Source organism: Vidua macroura, chromosome 2 (assembly GCF_024509145.1).
Source record: "Vidua macroura isolate BioBank_ID:100142 chromosome 2, ASM2450914v1, whole genome shotgun sequence".
NCBI classification, from domain to species: domain Eukaryota; kingdom Metazoa; phylum Chordata; class Aves; order Passeriformes; family Viduidae; genus Vidua; species Vidua macroura.
The window spans coordinates 27,211,093-27,232,417 of NC_071572.1; the positions used below are offsets into that span (position 1 = coordinate 27,211,093).

At 35.5% G+C, this 21,325-nt stretch overlaps 1 protein-coding gene across 7 annotated transcripts in view; it reads right to left on the bottom strand.

Moving 5' to 3' along the window:
• Positions 1 to 3,300: 3,300 nt before the first annotated feature.
• The window catches only part of CCDC138 (coiled-coil domain containing 138), a 34,231-nt gene continuing 16,206 nt past the window's right edge, over positions 3,301 to 21,325 (bottom strand). For 4 of the 7 annotated variants that reach the window (XM_053970825.1, XM_053970826.1, XM_053970821.1 and 1 more), the window contains 3 exons: positions 8,809 to 8,947; positions 7,560 to 7,723; positions 3,301 to 3,510 (listed from right to left, as the gene is read on the bottom strand). In XM_053970825.1, the coding sequence (XP_053826800.1) occupies positions 3,497 to 3,510; positions 7,560 to 7,723; positions 8,809 to 8,947 (317 nt within the window). In that variant the 3' untranslated portion in view covers positions 3,301 to 3,496. Of the gene's footprint in view, positions 3,511 to 6,281; positions 6,356 to 6,918; positions 7,724 to 8,808; positions 8,948 to 21,325 lie in introns of those variants that run through there. The other 3 variants (XM_053970822.1, XM_053970823.1, XM_053970827.1) reach the window with 3 other exon arrangements.

Here is a 21,325-nt window from a genome sequence, read left to right on the forward strand (position 1 = left end):
GTAAGAGACGTATCAATTACAAAGCAGTACTTCTTAAATTCCAAAATGCACAACTGAACAAAATGCTCTAAAAATATTTACTATTACTCAGAATTTAACAACCAGTATTCCATCACTTAGTAACTAGATCTTATCTATGATAGTATCATAATTGTGCAAAACATTTATCATCACCCTTTAACATCTATATTTAGTATCGTTTCAGCACTTGATTTGTATATTAGGGGAAGTAAATACTGCAACATAAAACCTATCCCGCTCACTATTTTTTCCACCCTTTCTTTCACATCATAGGATGCTCTTAATTAATCTGCATATGCCAAATTTCATAAGATTTTAACTCTTCTTTCAATGATGCAGCAAGCTGCATTTATTTGAAATTTAACTACCTGATTGATGTGGAATTTAGGTGTGAAATTCTTGCTGTCTTGAAACCAATGACAAATTCATACAGATTTCAACAGGCTTCAGTAAGATTTCTAGATCTGCTTACAGCTCAGCAATCTTCAACATGATTTTCAAGACCATGGATTTGCAGGTTTTACTATTGCTACTAGAATTAAAAAAAAAAAAAAAAAGAAAAGAAGGGAAAGAAAAGAAAGAAAGAAAGAAGCATCAAGATTCAATTTTTCTTGTGCCAGTGTAACTACAGTGTTATTCAGTGGACTGCCTCCTATGTTTTATATGCCATTTAAAACAACACATCACATATTTGTTAAAAAGAAGACAAAGAAGATACAGGAATCTTCTTATTTTTATGTTTATTGGGCCATGAAAAGTTAGAGTTTTGAAACTGATGGTGCCAATGCAAACACAGACTATTTAACATTATTTTATTTGGTATACAGTATTTTATTGATATACAAGGGACATACAGGATTGAAAAAATAATCCTGTAGGTCTTGCCAAAGCTTACTTTCTAATAACTTTGTTTAATGCTGTATATATAACTTATTATATTGTAAAATATGAACATAAAATATACTAATAAAAGAAAGAGGTCAAACACAGTTGTATTAGCCATTTCTTTGATTAAATAGCACATTGCCTTATAAATCTGTAATTAAATAGGTTAGCCAAGGGCTGGCAGGCACATTCCTGTGGTATGGGAGTATCTTGGTAACATATATGGAGCAATCTTTGCATTCTTGTAGGATACTGCTTCTCTGCATCACTTAGGAAACTTGAAGCAGAAACCATTTTGTCAAGAGAATTTGTATTCACCTTGAAGGTAATGTAAAAATGCCAAGCTCCTTGCAATTCCTCAGAGAATCTGTAAGTTTTTTTCTGTATACTGAGAACTCTGCAGACTGTGAGACTAGTGAGTAATGTCACAGTAACAGTACTCCCATTAGCATGTCTTCATTCTGCATTTCTAAATCATCAGTACTTCCCAACATTGTCAGAAATCTTAACTGGATGCTTTCACTTCATGACAGGATAATTGTGTTCATGCAGTCATGGGCTGCACAGGTGGGACCACTAGAAGAACAGCAAGCTTCTGTAAAAAAAACAGAGCACCAAGTTGGATTTCCCCCAGACCAAACTACTTACTTCCTTATAAGACTTTCCTCACCTAATCCCAGCTTCCTAGCCTGACCAATGTTGTCCCAGTTTTTTCCTTAGAGAAGCTTGCTGGGCTTTGCAGCCTTTCTCTGATTTCAGGCTGCAGTCAGGGACTGTCCTCTGCATAGTGTTCCATATCTGATGGTCCCAGACTGATGACATAAATAAAAAGAAGAGAGTAAGCTGGGCTGAAAAGGGTAGATGCCAGCTTTGCAGTATAAAGCAACAACAGCTGAATGCCTTTGTATGGTATAATTTAGGATAATTAATAATATTCACATTATTCATGAACAAAGAATAATGTGCATAAATGCCCAGCAGTATGGGTTAGATTATGAGCTGAAAAGGCATGCCAGTTCCATTTCTCCCTGTCAAACTCTAAGCTTCAGACAGTTCAGCAGTCCTGCTTTGTATTAGGGAACATGTAATTAAGAGAAAAATTCTTACTATTGCAGGTGAAAATCATTACCCAGAAGTACAACAATGATTCCTATATGCAGAAGTCACTCTTCTGCAAGCAAGCTCTATACTTGTCTTGATAATAAAAAGAAAATTGAGCCCAATGCCCTCATTATATATGGGAGAGGCTTCCTAGTGCACATTTCACTCAATATATTAATATTAACAGGGCAAGAATGGGCTGTCTCAGGCTATATCTAGTTCTAGATGCATAATATTGCATATATATTCTATCCCCACATCCAAATAAGCACTTTTGATTATTTATTGCGATATGATTTATAATGCATAGCACCTGTTACCTCAGGCATTAATTTATCACTATCAACTACTCTTCGAGCACAGAAAAATGCTGATTCCTTTTTGCCACTGTTCTGTGCAACTAGACTGTTTGAATACGTAGGGAAGAATGGTAAGAAGCCTTTGTATGCACTGCTGCAGAAGGCATCAGTGATTAGATGTTACACAGGGCACACACACAGGCATCTCATTTGTCCATCTGCTTTATTAAAACAGTTTGTTTTTTTTTAATAATTGAGGCTGCTATAATAACAGGTTTGTATAAGGAATCAAGTTACTATAGCAAGACAATTCAGGAATTATTTTCAACTTAATCTACCACATAAGTAAACAAAAAATCAGGAGGAGGCAGTGCTGAAGACTGATGAGTAGAAAGACAACTGAATCAGGAAGGAAACAGAGTTCAGCATCTGCTTATGAAATTCAGCCTTGGCGTGCAAGACTGCTGTGAAAAAAATCCTCCTCACACTTCAGGAGGGAGGAGGACAAATCAAGCAGACATCCAACTGCTACTTTGTGGCTTCAAAGGATCATGAACTGAGAAATTATGTTTAATTGCACTTCTTATATAAATAACTCTTAAATCCACACACTAGAATATTGCTTCTTCTGAAGCAAAAAACCAGTCTGGCAACACTAGTTATCTCCAACCTTCTTCAAAAGCCTGCTACTTTTCCAAAAAGCTGATGTGTGGGTGGGATATTATTCTCCTGTTTGAAACTCTACCGTATGATACTTTTTTTTCCCCTGAGGCTGGATAGATTATTTTTACTGTACTAAGGATGTACATAATTAACTGTACTAAGGATGCCATTTTATGGACCTGAAGATGATCTTAAGGTAAACTTATTAGTAGGAATGTTTTTTTGTGCTGACCTTTCGACTATTGTTAGCAGTATCCCAGCCACTGAATTTGTAGCCCTAGCTTGGGTACATCTATCAGAGCAATTACTTACCATTAAGCTGCAGTGATCAGAGAGTCATGTTATATTCAGGGAAATATTCCTTGGCTCCAGTCTAAATATGCTTGAGTAATGGGCACAAAGAGAACTGGTTTCTGGAAAAAAATATATGTGGCTTCTAAGATCTCTTTTCTTCAGTTAATTCTCTCAGTGTGACTTTAGAGATCAAATGTCTTGTTATGTCTTGTTACATTTCAACTCAGGATGACTCAAAAAAAAGTACCTACAAGCAAGTAAACAGAAAATTATTTTGTCCAAAGTTATCTCTTCTAGTAGTAATAAGGGAGTCATAGATACACGTGCTTTCAAACTTATGTAAAAAACAAAAGTCTAATAAACAAGGATATTCCTAACCATGGTCAGAAGATGGCATTCAAGGGTTTCATCAGCCCAAAAGACAAGATGGATAGCAGTAGTTTTGACACAACACAATACAGGAGTCAGTATAACACATAAAGGTGCCTTTGCCCATCACAGTGTCCTTCAGGGGTGTGTAAAAGGCAGGATCTCAATGCTGCACAGCACTATTACTTTTACAATAATTTCTGTGAGTTTTAAAAATGTGTGAGCATTACATCATTCAGAGGAACACAAGGGGTCACTGCTCTGCCATTGAAGTCCCTTTAACCATTTGGAAAGTGGAAGATTACCAAATTGCTTTATAGATCAAAATTTCCAACTTTCTGTACTATATTTAAATACATTATCCTGAAGATAAATGCTTTTTATCAGCTCATCAATCTCCAAAGGCATATAAGTTTTAGGTGAAAAATTCAGTATATAATTAAAGGATTCAGTGTAACAGCTCTGAATTATGAGCTCTACTTACAGCTCCTTTTAAATCTGGTCTGGTAAGTTAAATCATGTATTTTAGACATTAATGATGACCATGAATAGAAGTTCTTCAAAACATGTTGCCTTCGGCATACCTTCACCTTCCAGGTAAATTTATCTGCTATAAGAAATCTTTTCTTATTATATATATCAAATTCAGCTATATAACATTAGAAAGAGATGCAAGCCAGTCATGCTCAGGAGAACAGGAAAAAAACTGTGAAATCCCACTTTCAGACTTTTTATCAGCTGGTGAAAGTCACAAATATGAACAGAGCACAGCTGTGCATGTTGGGTAATGTTAGCCTACTTTATTTAGCTTTTGCAAATAAAACTGTCCTGTGCCCAGGGAACAATCTTTCTTACAGATTTGCTAAATCTAGGCTTTGTAGATGAGGTCTGAAAAATTTATCAATAGGACACCTTCTTTAACCAGCAAGGGTAATTAAAATTCTACAGTAAACAGGCCTGTAAAAAAAAAAAAAAAAAAGGGAAATTATTTTTCATCATATTTGGTAGTCTTTTCTGGTATGAAAACTGTCTCAACATGAAGAGATACAATATTCTTGTTGACTTTCTCAACAAGAGGACTCTCACAGCTGTTCAAAAAACCCAGCAAGACAAAATTGTGTGTTAATTCTTTATCTTTCCTTAAGGTAGTAGGTTGTGACTACAAGAAATTTTCTGTTTCATGCCAGTGATGGTAGTTGATTACTTCTGGAGACCTACACACAAGCAAGGCAAGGCAGATTGTAGCCTTGTGAACCTCTGTGTTCTGTCTGATCAGCTTGCAGGAAGTGTGAGTCCCTGCCTTTCTTTTAAAGGCAGGTGGTCACCACGTCTCTCACTTCCCCTCAAATTGTCTCACAAAAAAATGGCTGAAAAATTATATTCTCTAGATGGATATTAATTCACCTCTTGACAGAAGTGTTTTGCATACTTAAAATAGCATATTCAAAATAACATATTCTGCAGGAAACCAGAAAACTAAGCACACATACACCATGATTCCTTAGGGAATAGGGAGCTGCATGAAATAGCTAGAGGTACAGTTAACTTTTTCAAATGTCTCTTCTTGTAGACAGTTTTCTGGAAGAAAGGTAAAGTAGAAGAAATTTAGATACTCATAGTATCTAAATGCCACAAAAGCAGAAAAATCCCCAGAAAATTCTGGATTCCATCTGCGAGGGAAAGTTAACACAAAGAGATGTCCAAAGTGTGGCCAACTTGACAGAAACCTGTCATTTCCAAAAGCCAAAACAAATCCCAAATGACAGCAGGGAATGCAACTGGCTTCCTCTATTCTCCTTCCCCACAGAGACTGCCAAGGTCACTCAGGGGAATGATAACAGGATAGGGATATTTGAGCAAGGCCATGACAAGGGCTGGTGTGGACAACTGGCGTGGGCTGGCTTAAAAGGCAGATGTTCAAGGCAGGGATGCCTCTCACTAGACCAAGTGCCTCAATGCCCCATCTAACCTGGCCTTGAAAAATTTGTATAATATAAAAATGATTAGTCTAATCCTTAGGTCATCAATATAATGCATTAATATTTAACAGATTGGAAAACCCTTTTATTTTGCATTTTAACAGAAACGTAACATTGAGATATAAAAACTGAAATTAGCTGTGATTCAGCATTCTAGAGTGTAAACAATACTGTATATAAACCACAAGGGACCAGTATTAAAAGCTACATCATACTCTATGCATCTCTTTTAAATGTATTACCTTTGCCATCATTAGATGACCACCTTGTGTTAAATTGGGATCCCAAGGAAGATTAGATTAAACTACAGCAAAAAAGGCTGAAAACTAAGAGCATAATCAACATTCTTGTGGAGATAAGAAAGCTAGCAACTTTCTTCAGGTTTTTTTTGGTTGTTGATTTTTGTAGTATTTTTAAATGGTAGTAGATGGAGAAGCACATGAGGACTGGGAATATTCTTCCTAAATAACAGGATTTTGTCTCCAGCCAAAGGTATATGCAAGCTTTTGCACTGCTGGTAAATTTGACAGAAACCCAAAACTACTGATGAAGAAATACTTATTTCAAAATGTAACTGTCAGAAAATTCTTTTAGCTGTGATTAGTGTTTTTAAAAAATTACCTAGAGTTGGTCTCCTGCCAAGAGAGTGCACAGTGCTTGCTCTCTCTTCTAGACATACTTGGTGCCAAATCTGGTGTAGACTCATTTCATAGAAAAGCCCATTAGAAATGTTAAGTCAAATTGCTAGAAAAATATTTGCAGTTAGAACTCAAATTCAAAGACCAGTTCAAAGACTTCTGGTGAAAAACAACAACAACAAAAACACCTCCACCCCCAAAAAAAAAAAAAAAAAAAAAAAAAAAAAAAAAAAAAAAAAAAGCCCCAACTAACAAACCAAAAATCATCAAACCAAAACTAACAAACTAACCAAACAAAAATGCAAAAAATGAGAAATAAAAATTCTCTAAAGTTTAATACTGATGTCAGTGTTAGTCAAAGACTGAAATACAACAGATCTTTAACCTTTAACTGCATTTCCAATTTTATAAATATAGATTTTCAGTACTTACAGTACAAATTACCAATGAAAGACTTATTTCAATTTTTAAAAGTATCCTATTTCTAAGAACTTCTAAACACTGAACTGTGGCAGACAAAAAATATATTCATACTCAGAAAAGAAATGTGGGTACTGTGAAGACTGTATTGCAAATTAAAACAAAATACAGCAGAAGCAATAAAATAAAATAAGTTTATGTTACAGATTACTATTGCCAGACATTTTAAGAAATACTTTTATTTACATTTGCAAAGATATTACCATCCAAAGTTGCACTATACAAAGCAGGATAAAATACTAAATGTTACTTAAATACAGGAAAAGATCAAACAAACTCTAAGAAAATTCTGAAATCAAACCAACAAAATTTCTTATTCAATACATCTAGTTATGTTAAATTAAAATCTGGTTTTAATCATTAAAACTGCAGGTTTATCAAAAGATAATCTGCTAAGATACCTGTCTGCTACTTATCAACCATAAAGTAAATTAAAGAATTTATAAAACTCTCTGAAGAGTCAAAAGTAACTAAGATTCATACCTGTAAGGAAAGACTGGTATTTCTGATCTGCTTACTCTAAGGATTCAATTGCTTACATTGCATGAGTCACTCACAACAGCAGCATTATTTCACTTTAGAAAATATTGAAGAAAGCCATCTAGCATATTACAAAGTTTTTCATTTTCCTTTTTATGAATGAGTGAAATATAAGTGAGAATCCACACAATACACAGCAAATTACACATTATTGAGGTGCTGCTTAATGTATTTCTACAAATCAGTATTTTAAAAAAAAAAAAAAAAACCAACTCCAAATTTCAAGTAACATAGGCAGCTGGTATAAATTATACAGAACAATAATTAGATTGAAACCTTGTGCTACGGACTTGCACTTAGACTGGAGTCAAGAGAGTTACTCCTCAAGAATTCCAAATTCAGCAGAATTGAATTGAGGTTTATACAGAGGAAGGTGTGACCTGGATCTATAGTTCTACGCAGTTCTTGGAACATTCGATGAAGACCAAACAATTCAAATAGCTTCTTATTGCTTCTGCAAAAGATTTTGCATAAAATAATTGTCAATTTAAAATGGAGAGGTTTTATATAAACACTGAAGATGCTACAGAAAAAATATTTTTAATGAAGTAAAATGTGCATTGAGTATTTAATGTAATTCTTCTATGTATGTTTCTAAGCATAAGTTTATCAATACATGGTGAGAAAAATTTGGCAAAAATTAACAAAAATTATCAGTTTTCTTGAGTAAGTGATATGTACACATAGTATAATGAAAGCTCAAGGAAAGACTGTAACAGGGCTTTTCACTCATGTGAAATAAGATTTCGGAGACAAATAAATTAGGATTTATGAGCCAATTTTACTTTGACTAGTAAATGCCAGTTATAATTTATAATAGATTATTTTATAGGAAAACTCTTTTTCCAAGAGTTCAATTTTATTCCTTACGAGAAATGAAAACCTCAGTTTTGTCAACAGCTTTAAGTCCAATGTAAAAATTACTCAGTTTACATATCCCCTTACATAAATGAAACTACTCTACTGAGCAATGTGCCACTGAAGCTCAGCAGCACATTACTATTGATATGCTGACCTTTGTTACAATAAGGCAATAATCAGTAAGCAATGGGAACACAGTTTAAAAAGTTGAACATTCCCAAAAGGGCTTAACTGGCCCCAAATCTTAAATTTTTTGAAGGAAATGAAAACTGATGAAGCTTGAATGCAAGTCAAAGAGAAGACTAAATGTTCAAAGGAGCTTACTACTAAGTATCTGAGTAAAACTGGAAGTCTAGGATTCTCTTCTAAGAATTCTAAGCAATTTTGTCACCTGCAGACATAAGGAATAATTCCTCTTTAAGTCTACATTGTGAGGCTTTTTCCTAGTTTGTACTCTGCAAATTGAACTAGATTTATGCACTAATTGATAGGCTTGTCTAAAACCTCTATAATGGAAAGAGTTTAAATTTAACTGCTACAATTAAAAGTCCAGCATTGTATATGGTGGAGGGAATAGAGAGAAAAACAGAGATGAGTTTTTGGAAAAGAAAACAGATAAAGGCCACCAAGTTCATTGACCTAAAAATAGGTAACAGAATAATGGTAATAAAGGATTACTTTATTCTGGAGAGCTTTTGCAGTATAACACAGAGCTTTTCCAAAACTGCAATATCTAGCTTAGAACTTTGAAGCAATACAGAGCAAGTCCGGAAGAAGGATTCATTACTACAAGCTTCCAGGAAAGGCTGTAAGGAACCTGGAAAAGAAAATAATTTAAAAACTGTATCACAGAGTTCAGTGCAGAGAAAAGTATAACTGCTATTGATACCTTTAGAAGGCCTTAAATGCTTCATGTTGTACAACAATTACAACAACCAAATATTTCAATTTCTGTTGAACATGTGAGGCAAAACTCAAGTAAAAATAGAATTAAAAAAAATGCAGGTTCCTAAGAGTTCTGACACTACTGATCCTTGAATTAAAAGTGTCTATTCTCTTGAGAACAAAGGAAAACAGGAAACAGAATAATTTTAAACTCAAATAAAAATTCTTACATTGAAAATGTTTATGCAATGCTCATTTATCATTATTCTTTCCTTTAGACCATGGGAGGGGAACATTAAGCTGAGCAAAAAATCTCAGAAAGAAATATTTTAAGCTGTTGCAGATCACATGGGCAGGGATAGTACATATAAGAGATTGTGTGAGACCTGAGAGTCTTTCAGCATACTGTCCCTGTACACAGTTTCAAGAGAGTAAACACAGTAATTAAAGTTAAAGTAAGATCTGTACAACAATTAAATACAAAAAACACTCCCTTAAAATAGTGGATGAGTTTCTATGTCACAGTGAAAAGCATTTCCCTCTACCCTGTTCCCAAAATCTAATAACTTCAAAATAAGGTTAAATCTGTTCCCTGGTTATCTCATTCTTGGTTCTCATATTACAGATTAACTTATGGCAAAAACATAAAGAAAAGAAGTAACAATTTGTTTTTCCTTAAAATTAACAGACCTCCATATACCACAGGGCATTCACATTATGAGAATACAGATGTGAGGAAAATATTTTAACTGAATAATGTTAAAATATTTAATGTGTTCCATTTAATAAGAAACTAGAATATGCAAATTACAGCATAAACCAACAAACAAGACATTAAGAAAAATTAATATCCTGAATATGTAATTTATACATAGGATATCAAGAGGTTTTTATCAGTACCAAAAAGGCTGGATGTACGTTTTGGTCAAAAATTTCCCTTTCCTCGTTCAAGGACATACAATTTATTAAATGCAACAAGTAGCCTTGGAGTGAATTCAAGGTTTTAATTTATTTCAGAAGGCTTACTGGTAAAAAATCCAAAGAAATGCTAGGGAAAACTGTTTGAAATAGGGCTTAAAAAAGAAATCAACTTGGCATTTAAAGTCAGCCAGAGAGCCTGGATAACTAATTTTCTGAGATGGGCATTAATGCTGAATATTCAGTAAGGACCCAGTTATTCCTATTCAAACAAATGACCAAGTGCCACCTCCCTAATACAAGGGAACTCATGAGACTTGTGGGCCTTTGCTGGTTTAGACCCTCAAATGAAGAGACTGAGAAACAGCAAATGTCTTAATCATAGATCGGAGAAACTACTTCTATATGTAATCTTTCCTCTTTTCAGCTGAGGTGATTTTGCACCTTTGATTTAAAATGCTACATTCAACAGATGGTATCCACAACATACATAATGGAATGTGTGGATGGAAATCATACAGATGCAGGATAATAACAGAGTTTGGTAGCAAGAGGCCAACCTTGCAGCAATAAAAAGCAACAACAACTGACATTCTATAAAGTTTGGAATAGGCAGGCAGATGTTTTGTGGTTTGCATAGCTGAAGTATCCTCTGTTCTTTACCCAAAGCAATGCAAAACAACAATTATTCAAAGAGATATGCATTATCAAGGCAATAAATCACTATAAATTAATCTGCTTTTCTGTTTACATCTATTTCCGTGTTTCTTGCATTCTTTCTACCATGTTCAATACACCTATGGTTTTATGCACATTGTTCTCTCTATTTTAGTACTACTTCCAGTTACAATTTGATGTCTCTAAATTGTAACAGTAATAAATATAAAACTAGAATGAAAGTAAAGTAGAAAAGAAAGCAGTAATCAGTGAAAAAAAGATAAGTAAAGATACTTTTTCTCATTTTATTTTAGCTTATGGTCTTCAAAGCATACCACTTTTAATATTTTTTTCAGTATTTCTGTACTTTCTCTGCAGAAGGTATTATTTTTCAGAAATTGTCATATAAAAAAACCTCAGGGCTATCTGTCAATTACAGCAAACAGAAAATCCTTAGATGAGCTCACCACATGTGCTACATTTAGTGATACGTGACTGACATACACTCAAGACTCGGTGCTCTTTATTGAGCCACTGCTCTCTGTCGCAGAATTCTGGGATTATTAAGTACATACAGCAGAGTCTTAAACCTGTAAAAATAATTAACTAAAATTTCACTTCTGGTATGATGCTGTAATGCCCTAGAGAGCCTAGCTTGTTAAAATCCACGAGAAGTGGTGACAAAACTATGAACAGAAACAGCAAATAAGCAAAGCCCAATGAACACAATCCCCATCTAAAGAGTACTTCCTGACCAAATATTTCTATCACTGAAGAGTGTTTGAAGTAAAATTCCTGTACAATAGCAGGAAGAGATAACCTTCTCTAAAGCAATGAAAATTTAGTACTACAAATTATGTAGTCTGTAACTTTATAGTAATTCTATCGAGATACAAATTTATAGAAATTCTTCTAGAATTTGCTAGAGTTCCCACAAATGAGTGCCTGTTCCCAAGAAACAGAAATGGTCGGTCCTATCAACCTGCACTGCACCACTGATGAAATGTGCTTTAACAACAAAAACTTGAAACAGTATCTCTTACTTACCAAAGATTCTTAGAAAGGGAAGAAAAGAATAAATAAATGTGTGAGAACACTCACATTCAAGAAGCAAACTGAGAAGAAAGGCTTTTCTTCTTTCTATTGCCTGTTAAGACAACAAATGGCTTTAAAAAACTCATTTAGCATGAATGCTGACTCATCTGACCTTTGCTTCATGAGAGATCTGAAGGTAACAAAGACTGTTGGATGAACAGGGCAATCCTACAATTTATTCCTATAAATACCCTTAAATAACCATAAAATGCTTTTAATTCCTTTTCTGCAGGGTAAACAAATACCATATTTAGCTGACCTGAATATTTCTTTGCTGTCCTGCTCTAACTGGTTCCTTAAACATATTACACTAAAAAACCAATACACACACACACACACATATATGCTGTAAGAATATTCTGACTTTGAAGTTTACAAATTAACATAAAAGACAATGTTACTTTTAAGAAAGAAGATTTTTCCTATAAAACAGAAAAGCTAATGTGGTAATAATGTCTAAATGTTTGCAGAGTTAATCACGTGAAACCCAAAGGAAAAAACACATTTTTAAATGGACTTTCTATACACTGTTTATATATTCAATTCAGATAAGCTTTTGAAGATTATATTCTAAGTAATCAGAAAATGAAAAAAACAAAGACATAATTTAAATGCATTTCTAGCTGATTAACTAAAAATAATAAGCTTCACATTTTTAAATATTTTGGTGGCTTTTTGGCTGAATAGATTTTGACTTTTATTTAACTATTTTAGAAAAATATAATCAGAATTTATCCTGGCAGGACTTTGTCACAATTTAAAATAATCTGCAAAAGCCTCCAGTGGTATCCTTAAAACATTGGAGCGTGCTGTAGTTGCATTAACTTAGCTTGATTGGTAGACTGCAACGAACAATAAGCAATTTATCATTGTTGACAGGATTCATAGGAAATTTACCCTCAAAGTAATCAGTTACACAGCATAAAATCTCACCAGCTATAGTTACCCAGAAAATTCTGTTTCATACCTAAAGCTATGTCACTTCAGGAAATAAAATGACAACTCTAAGTTCATGTTTTAACAAATTAACAATTACAGATTTGCCTCATTTTCTAATTGAGATAGGATCTGCTGGGAGAAAGGAGAACGTGCTTCAGCAATGTAAGTGAATGATGCAGCACTGTCCCCACCAAGAGTATCACTACCCTTTAGTGGCTGTGAGGTGGACACATAGGACAAAGGATGAGGAAAAGACTACCTAATGCCTTCACTGCCTCAGTCTTTAATAACGAGACCAGTTGTTTTCCAAGTACTCAGCCTCCTGAGCTGGAAGCAGATAGGGAGCAAAAGAAAGCTCCCACAATCCAAGGGAAAATGGTCAGTGACCTGATACACCACTTAGACACACAGACAAGCCTATGGGACCAGATGGGATCTACCAAAGGGATACCAAAGGGTATTGAGGAAGCCAGTGGGAAATGCTCACCAAGCCACACTCCATCATTTACCAGCAGTTCTGGTTAATGGGGAAAGGCCCGGGTACCTGGAGGCTGGCAAATGTGACACTGATCTACAGGAAGGGCCACAAGGACCATTCAGGGAACTAGAGGCCTGTCAGCCCAACTTTGGTGCCAGGGAAGGTTATGGAGCAGGTCATTCTGTGTCCCCACATGGCATGTGCAGGGATCAGGCCCAACCAGCACAAACATGGATTTATGAAAGGCAGGTCCTGCTTGACCAACCTCATCTCCAGCTACAGCCAAGTAACCTGCTTGGTGGATGAGGAAAAGACTGTGGATATTGTCTACCTGGACTTGAGTAAAACCTTTGACACTGTTTCTCACAGCATTCTTCTGAAAAAACTGGCTGCTCAATGTGTGGAAGAGTGCACTGTTTAGTGGGTAAAAAAACAAGTAAAAAAGCCCCAAACTGGCAAAAAACAAGTCAGGAAGCAGCACTTTGTGAAGAGAGAACAGTCAATGCAATATATTTACTGGATTTGGACCAAGAAATGGAAAAATTTGCCCTATGTGCCCTTCAGTAAAAATCTAAAGTTATTTTCAGGAGCTAAAGCTGAGAAATAAAAAAGAAAATAAAATGTACTATAGGCTTATCTATAAGTATGTGTATAGGAACTACAGTTGTTGAGGCAGAATAGTCAGGTATTTTTGTTTGGTAAAGAAATGCTACAGCAGTTATAACTATACGTCAATACCATTTGAGAAAAAAACATGTGATATTTATATTGCAGAAAATGGATGTTAGTAGAATGGCTGGAAGGTGTGTTGTATAAGGAATTCACTAAAAATGAACTTCAGTTTTAAACAGTGACTTTTGCAATTGTGCTTATCTGGTGAACTAACTACTGACTATGGCATAAAGGTAGGAATAGTCTAATGAAATTCCATGCTGGAACTGCCTACTTAGAATGCAGCAGGTATAAAATACATGGGTATCAGAATTCTCTTACTTGCTAGAATTACAGAAGCATAACGTTATTATACTAAAAATCAACATACATTTCTCCTGGAAAATCACAGATTATCAGTGGATCAAAGGATGGATTTGATCACCAGAGGATGCTGTGCTGATTGAGTTCAGTTTGTATATGAGCAATCAACACGGTCTTACCATTAAAGACTGGTTCTGATGAGGCCTGACAGAGAGAAAAAACATTTTACAAATAATCTAAGTAGCATTTTAAATTGTAGTTGTACACTACTATGGGTTACTTTGTTCAAGAAACCAGAAAAGGCTCAATGAAATACCAGAATCACAGAAGGAATCACAACTCTCTCAGTATATACCTGAAGGAGCTTTGTTCCAAAAACAAACTCTAAGAAAACCTTAACATAAAAAAACATCACTTGGTATCACCTGCAGTTCTGTAACATTAGAGTGCAAGTGACCAGGTATATAAAGTCTGAGCTCTGTCAATGCACAGATGTTACTCAAACTACACAATTTTTATTTTCCAATTCCAAGGAAAGCTTTTCTTTATGGAATTATATAAATTATGACATTGCTCAAAAAAAAAAAAAAAAGCTGGCTAAAAAGTACAGTAGTTCTGATAGTCAAATAAAAAACAAGATATGTATAAAAATATTTTTCCTACGTAAATAATTTTATGGAAAACTACAAAGCTGTAAACTTTTTATTAAAAAATATGCAAGTTAAGTAAATAAGAGCAAACAAGATCTTGTTTGAATAAATTTCAATGTTCTAAAGATTTCATAACTTAAACTGGAAAGGGGATGTGTGTATCCAAATACTGATATAAACAACTCTTTTTAATATAAAATAAGTTTTAAAAGTTAGCACTCACATCTACCTTCAAAATGATACACTGCTTAAGAACCACACTATTACCCAAAATGAACAGTGAAACTTTACTTCCGAAATGGCTACTTGGCTCTACATAACTTTATATTTAATAGTTCCTTCTATTTATTCCTTTGGAGTAGAAGAGACTGGGGTCCAAAATTCAGAATGGCTAAGCATTACATGACTGTTACTAAAAGAGGGAGAAAATAATGACACAGACGTTATTTGTTATTAGAGAGGGGTACTTCATACTAAATGAATTTCATCAAAATCAAAGTATTCAAACTAAATTTTAATTTAATTAACAAAAATGTGTGCAAAGTTTTGGTGTACTTGCTTGCTTTCAGCACATATAGGTGGGTCCTAGCATTATCTAGTCTGCATTTAATAGAGTTAGAGATCCTTATCTGTGGTTAAAATATTAAACTAGAATGTCTATTAATCTAACACAATTATCCACTGTTATTAGAATAATGAATAAAAATTACAAAGATAAATTAGGATAATAGAGGAAGGATTTCCTTTTAAATGGTTTGCATTTCAATGTTCACGCCACGTAAGCTGTAAATCATTTCTATCACTATAGTTTCAAAACACTAGTCCTCAGGACAATTTCACATCTGCTTTTCATACAGGTGAGGGGAATCCTACCTTAATACAATATTCACAAACGTGACATTTTTATCCTTTCAGTACTGCAGAAGAAACTTGAAAAGATGCAATCCTGCAAAGTTACTAGTAAAGATAATATGCTGGAAAATGTTGAATTTTAATCTGTTTAAGCATATGGGAATTTTTTACTCCATGCCTTCACTGCTTGTAGTCTGTAAAGTCTCAAAATGCTAAGACTCAAGAGGAAACATAAAGGGGCATGTTTGAGCTTTCTTGGCAAATTCTGACCACTGACACAACATTTTAGAAGTACCCACAGAACAGTGCACGTTCCTAAGATCAGTTATGAAAGCATTCCAGCAAAAAGGAAAAGAGACGTGTCCTATAGATAGTCAACGTAAGAAGACTTCAGTTTACATGTAACTAAGCACAGCTTCTTACTAGAGAGAAAATCCTTTAATCTTCACTGGCTTCATTAACTTCCCTACAAGACTATATCTGGACACAGACTTGGTTATCCATGACAATAATATTTTCTTCTAAAAAAAATTTGAATTAAAAGTAAGGTTCAGTGAATATGTAAATAAATACAGCTTGCTTTTGCAGTTATTAAAATTCTTCTGTTATGTCAATATGGTAAGAAATCACACTTAAGCCCTACCAGAATGTGCCATAACTTACAGTAAACTTGAGAGCATCATTTTGAGTTTTTTTTAAGGTGCTCTCACTTTGATTTGTGAATAAGTACACACTAATATAAAATATACCCCCTGCAAAACAGAAATAAGCTAGAAGACAAAGTATATTTAAGTTTTATTTAAAGCAAATGCCAGTGTTTTGTAATGTCCAGTGAGTAGGTAAGTTTTGATTTCATTGAATGAACTTAAGGTTGAGAAAGGGGAACCTACTAATCCACCTGACAGCAGTCAGATATCACTGCAGAATGAATTTAAGACATATGAAGTCTTTGTATAAAAGTGCAAAATGTGAAACTGAGGCAGGGAGCTCTCTGCCAACAGATTTCAAATCAGGCATGAACCAGACTGCAGTTAAGAATGGTATTTTTGATAGGTGAATATAAACTTACTACATCATTTGAAATCTTTTAACTGATTTACAAGTTAAAAAAAAAACACAGTAAGCTGTGTGAGAAGACAGGAAGAACATTATTGAACAAGATTGCATATGACAAGTATTCAGCTACAAGGTGATTTAATACCAATGACGTGATGCTCTTCAACATCCACAGAAAATTTTCTTGATGAGATCATGCTACTTATTACTAGATTGTTTCCAGAAAATGTTTCAAGTCTGGTATCCAGGAATTCTCTTGAACAGTGTGCTGCAACTACTGTCCTAGAAACAAGATCTGATGAGAAAAGAAATTTGTAGTCTTAGGGAGGGAGCTTTGGGGCATGAAGATGCCCTGGAAGCCACTGTTTCATACTGTAACAATCTGGATGATTAGAAGCAACAATTAATTTAATTATCAAACATGAATTTTAATAGTAATTTTAATGGGAAATGGTAAGAGCTTTGTTAAGCAATAAATACATTATGTGCCATTTGACTAAACTGAAACATTGGCATGTAGCACTTAATATGTTTTGCTCTCAAAATTTCAAAGGCAGGCAGAGCACTATGCATTTGTAGAAATCTATCACAAGCCATTCAGCATTTAACAAGATACTAAAAATACTTGCTATGACAATTCTGTCAGAGAAGATTTTGGTTTTAGATCTGTCTTCACAAGGACCATAGCTTAGAGATGGAACTAAAAACTGAACACCATGGCCTGGTAGCCTGCTTTCCTTAACTGAAGTAAGGAAACCTACAAAAGCTGTGGTACTGAAATCTTTCTTCCCTATTAAATTAGCAGGAATAGATGTCTTACCCTTTTCCTTAATGAAAAGCAAGGAAGATGCCTTTATAGATCACTCATTAGATTAAAAGACCAAAAGAAGGATCAAGTTGAATGTTATGGCACTCATCTGAAGCCTCAGATTCAAGGAAAAGAGCACCATGACTTTACCTCCTCCTTAGGCCTTAAGATTTCTCTAAAAGAGGTGAGGCAAACAAGATTGGCAAACAAGATTTATACCACACACATATACATATTCTGGGTATCACAAACATTGTTACAATTCCAAAAATGTCAATGATTGGATGTACTGGGTCTGGTTGAGACAGAGCTCATTTTCTTCACAGCAGCCCTCAAAGTGCTGTGCTTTGCATTGGTAGCTAGATAGGTGCCGGTAACACACCAGTCCTTGGCTACTGCTAAGCAGTGCCAGCACAGTGCCAACACAGTCTCTGTAAAATTCCCCCTCACCAGCAGGCTGCGGTTGGGCAAGATCCTGGGAGAAGTCACAGGCAGAACAGCTGAGCCAAACTGACTCCCATGCCATATGATATTTGCTCGGCAATACAAGCCAAGAGAAGAGAGGACAGGGAAGGCAGCATGAGAGGGGAAGGGCACATTCCTTATTTACGACACGTCTTCTGGAGCAAACTCTATGCATGCTGAAGCCCCATTTCCTAGGAAGTGGCCAGACACTACCTACTGATGGGATCTTTTGGTTTCCTTTTGTTCCATGTGTAGACTTTGCTTTTGCTTTAATAAACTGCCTTTATCTTGACCCAAAATTTATTTCTTTAATCTTATTTTCTTTGCCCTGTTCTGTTGAGGAGGAGAGTGTCAGAGTGGTTTGGTGGGCACCTGGTGTTCAGCCAGGACCATCCCACTATACTGGGACAAAATAGTGGGATTATTTTTTTAGAATTATACAATGCCATGGAAAATCATACATGTCAGGAAAATAACAGTGCAGCTAAACTTGATGCAACTCAGTTTCAAGAAACACATAGAAATTAGCTTCCTAGGGTACCAAAAGTCTTAAACTTTTCTTCACAGAATTCCACAAATGGCCCAGCTGGAACAGTACACTGGTGCTATCTACCCTTGTACAGAGGACATGTAGAAAGAGAAAAAAAGTACTGAGGTATGTCACCTTTCAGTCCTCTACCATTTCCCATTGAAATGTTGGTGTCAAGACTCTCAGAGATTGTTGATGCTAAACTCCTGAAGAGAGATGGACTGCATGACAGGCTGTCTGCCAGTAAGATCCAGAGCAGTGAGACTATTAATTTTAATTTGCCATTAAGTTCTTGTACAGAGAGAGAAAAAAGATTATACTAATGCCTCAGCTGTTGTATTTGACATATTTTCAGTATGTGAAGCACCATCAGTGTTGTGAGAACTCGCAAGGGAAACCTGAATTCTGAATCCACTGTACCAGACATACTATGAAGCCAAATCAATGATACTGATCCAAAATGTAAGAACATGCAAACCAATCACAAATCTGCTTAAGCAGTACTGCAGACTCTCATTCTAGTTTCCATCAAGAGAAGTATCTTAGACTAGTAAGACAGAGAGACCTCAATGAGTTAGAGAGTTGGGCAATAGCCAACCGTATGAAGTTTAACACTGTGAAATGCCAGATTCTGCCCTTAAGATGGGGCAACCCTGGATGTACAGACAGACTGGGGAATGAGAGGCTGGAGAGCAGCACTGAGGAAAGGGACCTGGGGGTCCTGGTCAGCAGAAAATTGAACCTGAGTCAGCGGTGCCCTGGCAGCCAGGAGAGCCAACCCTGTCATGGGGGGCATCAGGCACAGCATGGTCAGCCAGGCAAGGGAGGGGATTGTCCTGCTCTGCTCAGCACTGGGGCAGCCTCACCTTGAGTGCAGGTTTTGGGTGCCACAATACAGAGAAGACATTAAGGTATGAGAGAGTGTCCAAAGCAAGGCCACAAGGATGGTGAAGGATCTAAAGAGGAAGCCTTTTGAGGAGCTGCTGGGGTCACTTGGTCTGTTCAGCCTGGAGAAGAGGAGACTGAGGGGAGACCTCATAGCAGTCATCAGTATCCTCATAGAGAGAAGGGGCAGACGCTGATCTCTTCACTCTCATGACCAGTGACAGAGATCGAGGAAATGGCATGAAGCTGAGTCAGGGGAGGGTTAGGTTGGATATCCATAGAAAGGGTGGTGGAACAGACTCCTCAGGGAAGTGATCACAGCACAAAGCCTGTCTGAATTCAAGAAGCATTTGTACAACATTCCTGAGCATAGGGCATGACTCTTGGGGTGTCCTGCACAAGGCCAGGTATTGGACTTGATGATCCCGATGGGACCCTTCCAACTCAGCACATGCTATGATTCTTCATATGCAGCTTAAGTAATTATCCTCAATATAAGAGGGAAACCTATTTTCCTTTTCTGGAACAGGAGAAAAATAATTTATTACAGGGAAGAAAACCTACCTGAGGACCTCATCTAAGCCTGGACTGCACAGAAACATTAGCGTTCATTGCTTATTATAAAAAAAAGGTACATGCAGTTACAGGGAGTAGTACTGCAACACAGTAGTTATTTCATATCTGATTCACATTTTTCAGCCTGGACAACAGAGATTTGAATCTGTAAAAACACCTCATTAAAAAAAAAAAAACTTTAAAAATAAAGTTATAGAAAATTATATGCTGGAATAATTTCCACTGGCCTTTTTTCCGATTTAATTTCTAAGAGCTTAATCTCTAAAGGTATTATTTTTGAGCAAGAGTATTGTAACACTCCTATAGAGCCAGAAAATCACTGCAACAAATTGAGAGAATGCCTAGGATGGTATATATTGCATAAAAAACCAGAAGTCTGGACTTTACCTCCTGCTGACTGGATGCTGTCATTTTGGGTAATATGACTCCATATTTTAGTATACAGCCACTACCTCTGTCTTTAGAGCTGCACATGAATACAGATTTAAAACTGAGCATGAATTCCTGTTTTACTTTAACACAGTGAGTTCTCTTCTGAATAGTCACTGCTGCCTTTCAAAGTTTGTCTTTTAATGACTTTTTAACTGGAAACTTACAAAGGAATGAAAACACAATTTCCCATCAACAATGCTATTTCTCATTGTTAAAAATTTTTTGCAAAACACTATGTATTGGAAAAGGGCAGACCATGCCTGATTGTATATTGGCAATTTATTCTACCAAATAGGCTCTACATAAGGCTCTATATCCAGTTTCCAAGAAATAATTTTCAATCAAATGTCAATTTAATTAAACAGTACTCTTCCTTCCCTGATTTCACATAGATACAACTTCTTTGAGAAGCAGGAAAGCGAAATTTGAGTCTCACAATATATCTTTATTATTCTTCAAACTACAGGCACCTAGTGTATCAGCATGACTACTGCTAGGTAACAGAAGATTTACTGTCACAGTCATTACCCAAAGAAATACCAAACACTGTCCATCTTGCTTAGATTGTTACCTTTGTGCATTCAATTAATTCTTTCCCAATCATAGTTATGTCTATTAGGAAAAATAGTGTAAGACTGCATTCATTACCTGGTCAGAAAAAGACAGCAAGGAAGAAGAAAACTTTAGTTAAATATTTTTGAACTTAGGTTGTTACAAAATTGCTTTTTACTCAATGCCATACCATCCCAAGTCAGATATGCTTTCTATTTCACTAGTACAATGCATAATAACAAAATACTTCCAAAACAATACACATTTCTATTCTTAAAGGCAGTGAATGATTTTATCTTAAAAAAAAACCAAAACACTCACAAGGTTTATTCAACATGGCATTGGAATGTGTCACTACCATCATGCTCATCCAGGTGGTTATCAATTGATCCTTACCTGTATCACCTGGAGAAATGCTGTGGCAAATAAGATTACTAATGCTT